This window comes from Myotis davidii, unplaced genomic scaffold, assembly GCF_000327345.1.
Source record: "Myotis davidii unplaced genomic scaffold, ASM32734v1 scaffold289, whole genome shotgun sequence".
Lineage (NCBI taxonomy): Eukaryota > Metazoa > Chordata > Mammalia > Chiroptera > Vespertilionidae > Myotis > Myotis davidii.
This window is the reverse complement of record NW_006299717.1, coordinates 1,430,293-1,443,585: the sequence shown is the minus strand read 5'-3', so window position 1 is coordinate 1,443,585 and position 13,293 is coordinate 1,430,293. Positions and strand designations below refer to the sequence as shown.

Below are 13,293 nucleotides of genomic sequence, written 5' to 3'. Positions count from 1 at the left end.
GCTCCGGCCCGGGGAGCCCTGCTCCGGCGGGCTGGCTCCCTTCTGGGGGGCGTGGAGTTGGTAGTAACGGTCAGTCTCCCACCTCCCAAGTAACGGCCAGCTACAAACCCCAGCGAAGTCACTGCCCCTGGGAAAGCCCAGTCTCTTCGCGGGACAGCTAAGCGACTTCACACCCTCCTCCCCTTTTTTTAGAATTCAAAAGTAAAACAGACAAAATACCTACCCCTCCAGCCTTATTTTCGGCTCCTCTCCTCCACGGCCCCCTACACCCGCCAAGTCTCCACTGCATTTACCACTTTTCCCAAGTGAGCTACGCTCTCTCCTGCTTTTTGCACACCATTAATCCCACCTTCTGCCTAGAACACTCCCCTCTCTGTCACGTGTTTTCCAGAAGTTTCTTTCAGTGCCAGTCTCTCTCCGTCCTTAGTTAATTCACCTTTTCTTGACATTGACCACCCTGCGTGTTTACCAGTCTGTCTCCCCATTTGTGCGTTTGGTGGGGCGCCTCCGTATTTGTGGGTAGCCACAGCGACCAGGGATGCAGAAGGCCCTCAATGATCAAGAAGGAAGAAGGGATGGGCTTATAGAAATGGTCCAAGAGAAAGGGGTGTGGGTGGAGTGGCTGTTCCCTTACCACACACACAAGTGTGCACTCCCTTATGTCAGCATTCCTACGCGTAAAGGAGTCCAGCACCTCACTGCTCCCGAAAATGCCTAGGGATGACTGGGGACAGCCAATGAACCTCCAAAATTGAACTTAAGGAGAAGGGGTGGTGAGAATTTAAAATGGCTGCATGTGGCAGTAACTTGTTAGTGGAGGAGATGGGAGGAGAAGAGGGAGAGGATGAACAAGTGTTTATCCTGCATTCACTCTGTGCTGTCAGGGCCAGCAAAGTGTGTAAGGACCTGCCTCTTCATTGCAGAATTAGTCTTGCTAAATCCTAAAATTCACAGGGAATTTTAAATCCTAGAATAGATAGGGGGAATATATAAATACATGTTATGTTATTATATATGATATACACACATATAATATAAGTATAATAGGCACATGACTAGCTTTTATTGTTGTTAATCCTTGCCCCAGGACATTTCCTCCTCCCTTTGCGTTTTAGAGAGAGTGGAAGGGAGGGAGAGGGGGAGAGAGAGAGAGAGAGAGAGAGAGAGAAACATCAATGAGAACGAGACACATTGATGGGTTGCCTCCTGCACATGCCCCAACTGGAGCTGGGAATGAACCTGGAACCCTGGTACTGCAAAGCGGGTACATGCCCTTGACCGGAATTGAACCCATGACCTTTTGGTGCACAGGGTGCTGCTCTAACCACTGAGCTTTGGTGCACAGGGTGCTGCTCTAACCACTGAGTTTTGGTGCACAGGGTGCTGCTCTAACCACTGAGCATGCCAGCCAGGGCATGGCTGTATTTTTTAAAGAGCCATACAGAACGTTATAAAGTTGAAGAATGAAGTTCTTCCTCTACTTCCTCCATTCTTCCTTACTCTGGGTGATCATTGTTACTTTACTGTGAATCTTCCCTGGAAATTTTTTTTAATATTTTTCATCAAATCTAAACTATTATTGATTTTATATAATTACATAAATTTTATATTTTTAATTTTAAGCTTTTAATTTTAAAGCTTTTAGTGCATTTTACCAAATCTAAACTGATACTGATCTATGAAAGTACATAAATTTTATGCAGTTACATAAATGCAAATTTCATATGCATAATCACATAAAGGACAAACTGTGAAGAAAGAAAAAAATATTGCCAATTAAACCTTTTAAAAATGTATCTTAGGGCCCTGGTCTGACAGCTCAATTAGTTAGAGCATTTTCCCGATATACCAAGATTGCAGGTTCCATCACCAGTCAGGGCACATAAAGAATCAACCAATGAATGTATGAGTAAGTGGAAAATCAAATTGATGTTTCTCCCCCTCTCTCATTCTCCCTCTCTTCCCTTCCTCTCTTTCTCTAAAATCAATTTTTTTAAAAGTGCTTCTTAGAATAGATGAAATACCATACATGCGCATAAATACACTTTAAAAACTTTATACAATTATGATTGTTATGCAATGTACAGCACCTTGTTCTTTTCTATGTAACAATATATGTTCAAGATCTTTCTACATCTGTATATATATGGTTTTTTCTTATCCTTTTTTAAAAAAATATATGTTATTGATTTTTCAGAGAGGAAGGGAGAGGGATGGAGAGTTAGAAACATCGATGAGAGAGAAACATCAATCAGCTGCCTCCTGCACACTCCCTACTGGGGATGTGCCCGCAACCAAGGTACATACCCTTGACCGGAATCGAACTTGGGACTCTTGAGTCTGCAGGCCGACGCTCCATCCACTGAGCCAAACTGGTTAGGGCTATTTTCTTATCCTTTTTATTGCTAATGTCTCCATGAAAATTTTATTGAACAGGGAGGATATTACAGTACAAATATTAATTACAGTACAATTAATGGGTCCTTTATGAAGGAACATTTTGTTTGTTTCCAGGAAGTGTGTTTGTTTTCTTGCTTGTTTTTGCTATTACAAACATGTTGATGTAAATAACCAACATATATACAAACATATGTGATGTGTGTATATATAGCAACTTAATTGGTATTTACTCAGATTTTTTCCATTTCAACTATGTAATGTATTTAGGATTTTGCTATAGTTTTAGGAATTATTCTATATAAAGTAACATAGCTGTATTCCTTTTCTAACTTAAATAGTTGCATCAGTGTTTGGAAGTGGTAATGTGGCAGGATAGTATGAAGAGAGAGAGATTCCTTAGCAATTGGGAAAAGGGAAACGGAAATAAAAAATTAAACAAGGCCAAAAATTTGAGCAATTTACAGCCAGCTAATGAATGAATGACAAGGTTGTAGTTCCCCTAGCCAAGAATACTTAGGAGCAAATGGTTTACACATTCCAGACTGTCTGGCATCAGACCAGCCTCAGTCCTGGTCCCTCTTCAATGACTTTTTAAAACTATCCTGAAAATAACCCTGACTGCTCTATACATGACAAGACAGACTTACAGATGATGAATCATCATATTGAAATCTCTAAATTATATCATTAGAGAAAGATTTCTACAGCTCCTCTAGGCAAAATCTTCCCCAAATGAAAATCTCAGGCACATGCTTTTGAGAGTCTTAGATATGTGATTTATTTAGACAATAAAAAATAAAAACTTTGAAACCATAGAAATTATTTAGAATTTATTTGTTTCTCAGTCATGATAGTGATTAATACCTATAGTTATAGTTATAGTTTCCTTATATTCAGTGTTTGCAAACTAACCATAAAGATTCTTTTTTAAAATTTATCTTTATTTTTGAAAGTATTACAGATGTCTATCTTTCCTCCCCATTACCCCCCTCTGCAGGCCTTTCCTGCACCATTGTCTGTCCATGGGCTATGCATATATGCCTATAAGGTCATTGGTTAATCTCTTCCCTCTTCCCTATGTCAGCACTCAATTAACAGAGCACAAATTGAACTCTGCTTAGAACATGTGCTCTGGTAGGAATATTCGAATGAGTTTCAGAAATTCACTGCTGTTTTTTTTTTTTTAAACAGCTTTACATAAATTCCAAGGAAACTAAGGTAAGAAGAAACACATAGAGGTAGTTATTATGACGGATGGGGTGAGTGTGGAATAGCAGTCCCCTAGGGTGGTGTCATAATCAGGAGAAGCTCTTATAGTTTGAAAGGCCCCCTACCGTGTGTGTGTGTGTGTGTGTGTGTGTGTACGCACTTCACTCTTAAAAAAATCATTCTTTCTGTGCACCCTAAACTAATACAAAATAATATCGAATGTAAACTGTAATTGAAAAATGAAGTAACGTAAATAATTTCTCTAGTCCTGTAAATTGAGCTTCTCTAGATAACATAGTAAGGGAGAAATAAATGATTTTGGTACTTGTCTAGCTTCAAGGGGAGGAATCAATGGACACATAACGCTCAAGTTATTGTACAGTTTTAAAAGAAAATATTTTATAATTTACACTCCAGGTTTTGAAGCGTCAGGTGCTCTGCAGGAGGAAAGAGGGGCGAACATGAGCGAGCAGCAGGATGGCCCGCCCCCTCCGGGAGAAGAGGCCCCGCCCCCTCCTGGAGGCCCCGCCCCTCCCGGTCCCGAAGACCCCGCCCCTTCGGGTCCCGGAGAGCCGGCCCCGTCCCCTCCAGGAGACCCGGCTGCTCCTCCCGCCGACGAAGAGGCTCCGCAGGCAAAGTCCCCGGGAGAGGCCCCCTCCGGAGAAGATGCGGCCTCTTTTGCTAGAAAAAGGCCTTCCTCTATTGGAAGCGATATTCTGAACCTCATTCCTTCTAGTGAAAGGATACTTTTCCCGGAAGACGATGAGGAGGAAACACAGAGAGTTCGCGTCAGGCCCGCGCCCCGAACGGTGCAGTCAATGCTTTCTGAAGCACTTTCGCAGTCTTCCCATAGGTCATCCAAATACTTCCGAAGTATGAGTGGCATTCCCAACCTACAGGAGACATTGAAAGAGAGACAGGTTTTGCTTACGATTCATAAATGTCACTTTTATTTCAAATACAAAAGCATTGTTAGCTTTTCTTTATAACTACCGTGTTTACGTGTGGTGTTTATTCTTTAGGCAAGGTTTAGAGATGCAAGGGAAAGCCGAAGACTGCAAATTGACCCTTCATACAAATACTTATTTGAAATTCTATCAGACGTTCTTGGCCTGGACATAGTAGCCGTCGAAGAATTACTTTTGGATTGCCCATCTGTAAGTCTGTCTTGTCATTCTTTTTCAAATTGCTCTTTGGAGAAGTGATTGATTTAAGAAACTGGAGTCATGAACCACAACACATTTATTTTATTTTTTTAAATATATTTTTTATTGATTTTAGAGAGGAAGGGAGAGGAATAGAGAGTTAGAAACATCAATGATGAGAGAGAATCATTGATCAGCTGCCTCCTGCACACCCCCTACTGGGGATAGAGCCTGCAACCCAGGCATGTGCCCTTGGCCAAAATCGAACCTGGGACCCTTCAGTCCGCAGGCCGAGGCTCTATCCACTGAGCAAAACCAGCTAGGGCTAACCACAACACATTTAGAAGAGAAGGTTGGAAGTTCACTGACTAGAGAAGCTTTATTTATTTATTTATTTATTTATTTAAAAAAAATATTGATTTTTTACAGAGAGGAAGGGAGAGGAATAGTTAGAAACATCAATGAGAGAGAAACATCAATCAGCTGCCTCCTGCACGCCCCCTACTGGGGATGTGCCGGAACCCACGGTACATGCCCTTGATTGGAATTGAACCTGGGACCTTTCAGTCTGCAGGCCGATGCTCTATCCACTGAGCCAAACCGGTTAGGGTGAGAAGCTTTATTTTATAGAAATATAGTCAGTTGGATGATATTTCTAGTTAGGTCTACTGTTGAGAAGGAAGAAAAGAGAAGAGTTAGCCAACTAGAATTTGGCTAAAATTCTAATTCAAAATGACTTTAGAAGTTAGAGAAATAGGCAAGCATAGGTAGAGTAATATTTAAAAAGAACAAGTTGTAGGAACTACATTTGTAGATCATTTGGATAGAAAAACTGTGGAAACCTTAGCTAGTGACCAGTGCCTGAGCCTGGTAGAAAACAACGAGGTGATTGCCAGGCATTTCAGCGTGCCAGGGCCAGCCCAGGATTATGCCCGCTTTCCTGACATAATTATTAACAGTCCCTCCTTTCACGCCTAAACGGGTCCCATTTTTGGATGATGAGTTTATATGGCCACCCTAACTATACTGATAGATGATAAGCTGTGACTTTCCTAGCAGCTCTTAGAAGCAGTTATCATGTGTCCTGTCTGGTAGCTCTGGTTCTAAATTGACTCTCAACAAAATGACTACTAATCATGAACTGCTACTAACGAAAGGCTGCTTGAGCATTTTATCGACTATTGGAGCGGAGGGGGCTGGAGCCCCAGCAAGATCGTGAGCAGATACATGCTGGTGGTGAGCTGATGGTCCCACTGAATGCACTGGTGAGAGAGTTGGGTGGGTGATGGTAATGTGCTGAGGCTGTCAGCATCAGGGTCTATGCACCCTGCTTTCACAGGGACCAGCGAATGTGGGCAAAACTCGTTAGCTTGCTCTAGGAGCCACGATTCTGTGGAATGGCTCCTAAAAAAAAAAAAAAAAAAAAAAAAGCGTCTCTCTCGCTTGATGCAGTGTCGTTTGTTGTCAAGTTCTGGAAAGTTGTCTGCCCTTCTTTTTCTTCCAGGGCCTTATAAAACTTTATCACTGGCAGCTCCCGGACAGTGCGAATGGGATTGCTTATTTTCCAGCTCCCTTAGTGTGCTACATAAGATGGGGAATGTGATTGATGCAGAGAGATCAATACCTTTGAGCTATTTTAATGGCGAAAGTTAGGAAGATGCATGGAGATGTGTACACAAAACAGGAGGTGCCATAGCAAACACCTGGAAGTACGGTCTGGCTTCTCAGGCTACCAGAGTTCCCTGCGGGAGAGCACAGGTCTAGTCAAGGTTGGCTTCATGGGCATGCAAGCTGGACAGTTAAACAGGCCTGTGCCGAAGGGCCCTGCAGTGGGTTTAGTGGCCTGCTGGCACCATCTTGAAATTCTTAATTTTTAAAATAAGTAGTCCTGCACTTACATTTCACACTGGGCCCACAGATTCTGCAGGATGATTCCGCTCCTGTGGCAAGGAGTTTCTCTGTGTGATTCTCAAGTTGTTTCTGGTGTTTTGTTTTTTGCTTGTTTTAATACTCTCCTGGCCTCCCTCCCCTACTGGTTGTTTAGGTTCCTTTGGCAATTCTTGCTATATATCTGCACATTCGTAAACTCAAGAAAGTGGTGCAAAAACAAACAAACAACAAACAAACAAACAAAACCACACGCACACACACACGCTCACACACACACAAAACCAAAACCAAAAAAACAAAAACCCTATACACATCCCTGGGCAGATGACTAGGAGATGAAGAAAAGGCCAATTTCTAAAAGCAAGTTTCTCAGGAGGCCCAGGCTTCAGGCCTGTGCCAAGGACCATTCCTGCACTTGGTAAAGGAGGAAACCAGATGGGGAATCACCTTGTTTCACCTGAAAATGGTGAGGCCACACATTTTGGCTGACCCCACAGTGGAATCCCAGCAGTTCTGCAAAGGGCTTAGGCATGGACACTGGGCTTGGCCAGTGCCGTCAGGGGAGGGCAGCTGTCAGGACTGAGGGAGATGAGTGCCCGCAGAGCTGGCCATCTCACCTTTCAATATTTGTTCCCTGGCTTTCTGGACTGGCGTTCTGTGCCTGGAGGAAGTCTTCCTCACGGGCTCGCATGCTAGCCAGGAAGGGGGGACTGCCACGTGTCTGCAAACCCTTCCTCTTGTCATTCCTGGAGTGTGTCTCAGACTTTCGGTCTGTGTGGTTAGGCCCGTCCGTGAAGGCCATCACCAACCAGGCCAGATACTGCTTAGGCTGCGAGGAATGGGAAATCTAGTTCTTGAGGGAAGAATCAAGACAGAAAAGGTGATGCCTTTAAGAAATGTCTGTGAATTGCAAAGCCACAGTGGAAGGAAGAAAGGTTAGCCAGGAGGAAAAGCAATGTCAAAATCTGGGAGAGATGAGAGCACTTATTTCATCCAAAGGACAAGGCAAGGACATGCAGTACATTTGCATCAAACTTGGTGGACAGGTGAGTGAGAAGATGGAACAAGGAACAGGGGTGTAATGGGTTGGTGTGGTGGTTGAGAAAACTGTATACGGAAAAGTTTTCCGTGCATGTGAAGCCTGGTGCGAAAGCAGCTAATTAAGAGCACCCCGAAGCTGTGGACAGCAGAGGGTGTATAGTTATATTGTTTGCCTTCAGACCTATTCTCCTTTGCGTCACCCTTCTCTGTGGCCTGGAAGGATGACCTCTCTGGAATCTATCACCTGGGCTCCCTTGCTCTGTGGCTTCCAAGTGGCTCAGCCACTGGGAGACACCAGCAGGAGACTGGAGGGCAGAAGCGGGAGAAGTCTGACACTCCCCACTTGGCCTTGTGTCTGGCCATGGTCGTGTCCTCCTGTAACTACAGCTCCTCCTGAGCGGTCCCTCTCCCACAGCTCCAGTTCTCAACCTGCTTTCAGCTACACCATTCTCCCCGTGCCTACCCTTTCAGGCCTTGGGTGCTACTCGGTTTCCTTTGTTGCTAGCCCTGTTATATTGGTGCTAGTGCCACAGTTTCCGTGGACTCTGCTCTGGCCTCTAGAAGTAGCCTCTTTATTAGGAAGTTTCTTTGAAAACTCTTTTGCAAGGTTGTGGTGTAGCGCAGATGAACTATTTGTAAAACATTACATATTATAAGTGAATTTTACATCTGCTGTTATACTCTTGGCCCATGACCATGTTCACTCTGTTGGACTCAGGAGGACAATGTGTCTAAAAAAGAACTGAGTGCATTTGGTATTGTGATCTCTTTTTATCGCAGTCAAGTGCTCTACTTCTGAGAATTTGTCTGCTTTCAAAGCTGAAGGGACATAAAATTCAGACGCAGCAAGAAAGTATTTATGGAACTGGGCAAGAATAGCTGTGCTGACAGCTTTTGTATCTTTCAGGTTACAACCTGAAATAATTGTGCAAGAGAGTTGAGTTTATGTGTGAGGTGGAAGAGTAGAGAATTAAGGGCTCGAATCTTGCACATAACTGTGGTTCCTTTTCACCTCCTAAGTGGTGGTTCCCAAACCCGGTCCCAGGACCCGGGGCATGGGCACCACCTGGAACCTTCAGGCCCAGCATTCTGTATTTGTAAAAAGCTCTCTGGGTACTGCTCTGATGCACACTTTCGTTTGAGAACCATTGTCCTAGTGCAATGGTTCTCAACCTTGGCTGTACATTAGAATCACCTGGGAATCTTTTTAAAATCCTGATTTCTGGGCCTCATCCTCCAAAAATTCTGTTTCTTTGTTACTAATGTTGTGGCCCCACCCATAACAAAGAAACAGAATTTCTGGAGGATGAGGCCCAGAAATCAGGATTTTAAGAAGATTCCCAGGTGATTCTAATGTGCAGCCAAGGTTGAGAACCACTGTTTAGCGGGAGAGGCTTTGCCAGACCTGGGATACATCCCACATGTGGCCAGTAAGTGAAGAGAAACCCACTGCCCAAGAGAGGCACTTAATGTATGAAATCAGTGAAGTGGGTTCAGTAACTGTATTTCCTAAATGATGTGTGAGAGGTTTTGTTTACACGATCTGTTTAATTTTCCAACTATTAAAATATTACACTGACTCATAATTAAATAAGAACTTCATGCTCATAAATATAGAAGACTGTCATTATAATAATTTGTTTTTATATTAGTTTGGCTACAAAATGGTCAAATTACAATTGCTAAAAACAGAATTACTCAAATAATTGGCCAAACAAAACAATCTGGCAAGTTTTCTGTTCCCCAAACCCACTTTTAAGGATTTTCTTTGCCCTAGCCAGTTTGGCTAAGTGACTGAAGGGTCTTGGGTTTGATTCTAGTCAAGAGCCCATACCTCAGTTGCAGGCTCAATCCCCTATGTGGGAGGCAACCAATCAGATGTGTCTCTCTCACATCAATGTTTCTCTCTCTGTCTCTCCCCCTCCCTTCCACCCTCTCTCTCTCTAAACAAACCAACAAAAAACAAAACAAAACAAAACAAAAAAATCAACGGAAAAGATATCCTCTGGTGAGGTTCAGAAATAGAATTCACCCTATATTCTACAGTAATTTTGGAGCTAAATTAGTTCAGATTCTAATCCTGCCTCTGATGTGCCTGTCACTGTGTATCATGAATAAACTGTTTGAGCTTCTTTTTAATCTACAAAATGATGAAGATTAAAGTATGTAAAATGCCTAACACAGGGCTTGGTTCATTTTATTGTAGTACCCTAGTCATTTTATTGATTTTTTTTTCTTTTATTTAACAGCTGGAACCACTTAATTATTTTTTTATGAAAGATGGTTGTAAGACATTGAAATTCTTGTACCAGGAAGGAGATGCACCCGGCCTGGGTAAGGATGTTTTCCCCGGGTACGGTGCTGGCTAGTAGTTCATAAATGTTAAAGTGCAGCATGCCTTTTCTCTTATACATGGGAAATCTTATATTCATAAAGAAAAGTTATCAGAAGCTTATATCTTAAAAACAATGTATTTTAAATCCAAATATATACGTTTCGGGTATTAATAATGATTTAAGGCCATCCTTTTGGCCTTAGACTCCTCACCTTCCAGACCCTGTGGATTTCATCTTCAGTGTGTCCCTCCTATTGGTCCCTTTTTGCTTTAAACTCTGCTGCCTTGTGGCTGGCCCGTACTTCATGCCTGCCCGAGTATTCCAGATTGAAAACCAGTATCTCTGTTACCAGACTCCTCCTCTGAAGTTCACACTACTTACTCCTGCCAAGTCATTCTTTCCTTGTGCTGCTAGTTATGGGATTGGTTCCAACCCCTCATTAATCCGCTAAGACCCACGGTAACCTGTTTGGTCTGATTTCCTGTTCTTCCAGACATGAGTCTTCTGCTCTCTGTAAGCCGGTTCCTTCATTGTTTTCTGTTCATACCAGAGTCATTTCTGTGAGCTTTTCTCCACCTTCCTGACTCTCAGAATGCCTTCCTCCGCTCTACCCAGCCAAGTCCTGCCCCTCCTCTAGGTGACGTGATACACTCTCTTCTATAGAGCCTTCCAGAATGTTCCAAGCCACACCCAACCCTGTTCTCCAGACTCCTGTCTCAGTTAAAACACAGCAGCTGATTATATTCTTCTAATTTCATCTAATTGTTGAATATATGTATATCTTTCTTCCCCAACAAAATAGGTAAACTCATACGTACTGAGTAGATCTGCTCTGTGGATTTTCCATCTCTCACAGTTCTTACCCTAGTACATGATTGCATGGCCCATATTTTCCTAACTCATTAAAAATTAAAATAATAGCTGAAAACTATAGAAAGATAAGAAAATGCCTACCATTAAAATAAAAATCACCCACATTCTCCCTCACTTGAAATAAACATTGCTAACTCCTTGATGGATTACCTCCTCTCTCTCTCTCTCTCTCTCTCTCAGGCTAATGTAACTATGATTTTCAAAACTTATCTCCTTTTATTAGAATTTAGGTTATTTTTAACTTTTTGCTCCTTTAAACAATGCCTCGATGAAAATCATTGACGCTAATTCCGTGTGGATTAGGAAAATGTATTGGAAAGAATTCTCAGGAGGGGAATTGTCAGAAGGAAGGACAGACCTATTTTAACCATTATTTTTACTATCTACAAAGTAGTGCATTTCTCAGCTTGGTAAATATTTCTCTACATGTCTTTTTTATATGCATGTGCTAACATATAAATGCTTATATCATTTAAAAATGTGATCATATGTTTTATTTTTTACCTCCTTTTTTCAGTTGACATTTTCTATGTTAAAAAAATGTTGTACGGTATCCCATAGTATAGTTGAATTGTGATTTTTAGGAACCATTCCCCTGTTATGATTTGCCACCCAGGAATATGTTCAGCTGTAAGTCAGAAATCCTAATAGTGGGCCTATTTTTCTCTCTATCAAGGGCGGCAGTGACTAGCAATGGTTCACATGCTTAGCAATGCCACCAGAACACAGATCCTGTTTATTCCGCCGTTCTCAACAGGTTGGCTTTGTGTTCATGTTTGCCCCATGCAGCTCTGGGCATCACATCCTGGTTCAAGGCAAGGGCCTCACTAGTCACACACCTCCACTTTTCCAGGAAAGCCCAAGTTGTCTTCTTGGCCAGAACTGTGTCCCATGGCTACCCTAGGGAGGCTGAGAAAGCAGTTGTTTCCAGGGAATGTACTAGTACACATTGCTTCAGGGGACAAAGTCAGGTTCTTTTATCAAAGGTAGAGGTAGCTCTCATCCCAACCTCTATGAATGAGCATTTAAGCTTTTATATTGTACCAGGGTTCTTTGACTGCAAGCAACAGAAATAGACTCTGACTTAAATAAGAAAAAAAGGTGTTTGGGCAGTCACAAATTTTAGAATTAGTTGAACCACCAGGCCTTGGAAAGGGCAGGAAAAGAGCATTTCCATGGATTTCAGGGCCGTCATTTTTGGATTCATCACCAGATTGACATCTCTCAGATTCCCTTTTATCTTTGTGTGCCTTCATTCAAGAGGTACAATCTCTCAGAGAGCCTACTTAGTCTAGTTTTCCGTGCCCACCACTGCAGGGCTCAGACTGGTATCTCTGGAATCACAGGATGGGTGGAATCCCCTGAGCCCACAGGAAGACAGGCAGGCATACAAAACATTTTTATGGTTTTTGTGATGGGGAATTACAATGTTCACTTATCATATTTTAAGTTGGCTATTGTAAATGGAGAAACTATTGATTTTTGCATATTCACATTACAACCAGCCATCTAACAGAATTATGTTGTTAATAGTTTTTCAAATTCAAAGAAAGATTTATAATTAAATGATTAGTTTTCATTAAAATTAGTTCAAGGAAGAATTTAATATAAATTGGGGGCTATGAGTATATTTAATAAGTGACTGAATCTTCTCAGGGGAGTCAGTGAGGCTTCCCAGAGATGTGGTGTTTCAGCTGAGATTTGAAAGCTAAATTGGAACGAGGTAGGCAAAAGAGGGGAGTGGGATAGGGGACCAGTTTGTGTGTAGGCCCTGCCTGAGGCCTGGCCAAAAGGAGCAGATGTGCAGAACTCGGGGAAAGGAACCAGGGGAAGCCCCAGTGTGAGAATTCCAATATTGACATCTTTTTGTAGACAAAAAACAATTTATTCCGCAATCACACCAAAAACGTCTTATAATAAAGTGAAGCAAGAAGCGGCTGTGTAAGGGGCAGAGTAATTCCCCACATTTGATCAGTTATGTGATCATATGCTAACTTCTTGACTGTTGTTTTCAGAATGTGGTCGAATTATTGCTGGAGTAACAAAAGGGTCAAAAATGATGAGATTGTACATAGACAATGCAGCCCCGGAAAAACTCAAAGGAAAGTGTATATTTTTTGTTCGCTGTCAAAATGATAGTGCAATAAATCTTAAAAATATTCATGAGGTATGTTTACATTTTGTTTTCAAATAGATAAACATTTTTCTAGCTTTATTGAGGTGTAATTGACATATAAGATTGTTTAAGTTTAAAGTGTAGAACAGCTGTGGGCAAACTACGGCCAGTTTGAAATATGTGTAATTGACATATAAGATTGTTTAAGTTTAAGGTGTAGAATGAGTTGATCGAATGCACTTTTAAAATACATATACATATATATATAATATATGTATATATT

The 13,293-nt window shown here is 41.9% G+C and overlaps 1 protein-coding gene across 1 annotated transcript in view; it reads left to right on the top strand.

The window, feature by feature from the left end:
* Positions 1–4,206: 4,206 nt before the first annotated feature.
* DNAH8 (dynein, axonemal, heavy chain 8) overlaps positions 4,207–13,293 on the top strand; it is a 294,659-nt gene continuing 285,572 nt past the window's right edge. The window contains exons 1-4 of the mRNA XM_006775895.2: positions 4,207–4,529; positions 4,632–4,766; positions 9,935–10,019; positions 12,910–13,061. Coding sequence (XP_006775958.1) covers positions 4,428–4,529; positions 4,632–4,766; positions 9,935–10,019; positions 12,910–13,061 — 474 coding nt within the window. The 5' untranslated portion in view covers positions 4,207–4,427. The remainder of the gene's footprint in view (positions 4,530–4,631; positions 4,767–9,934; positions 10,020–12,909; positions 13,062–13,293) is intronic.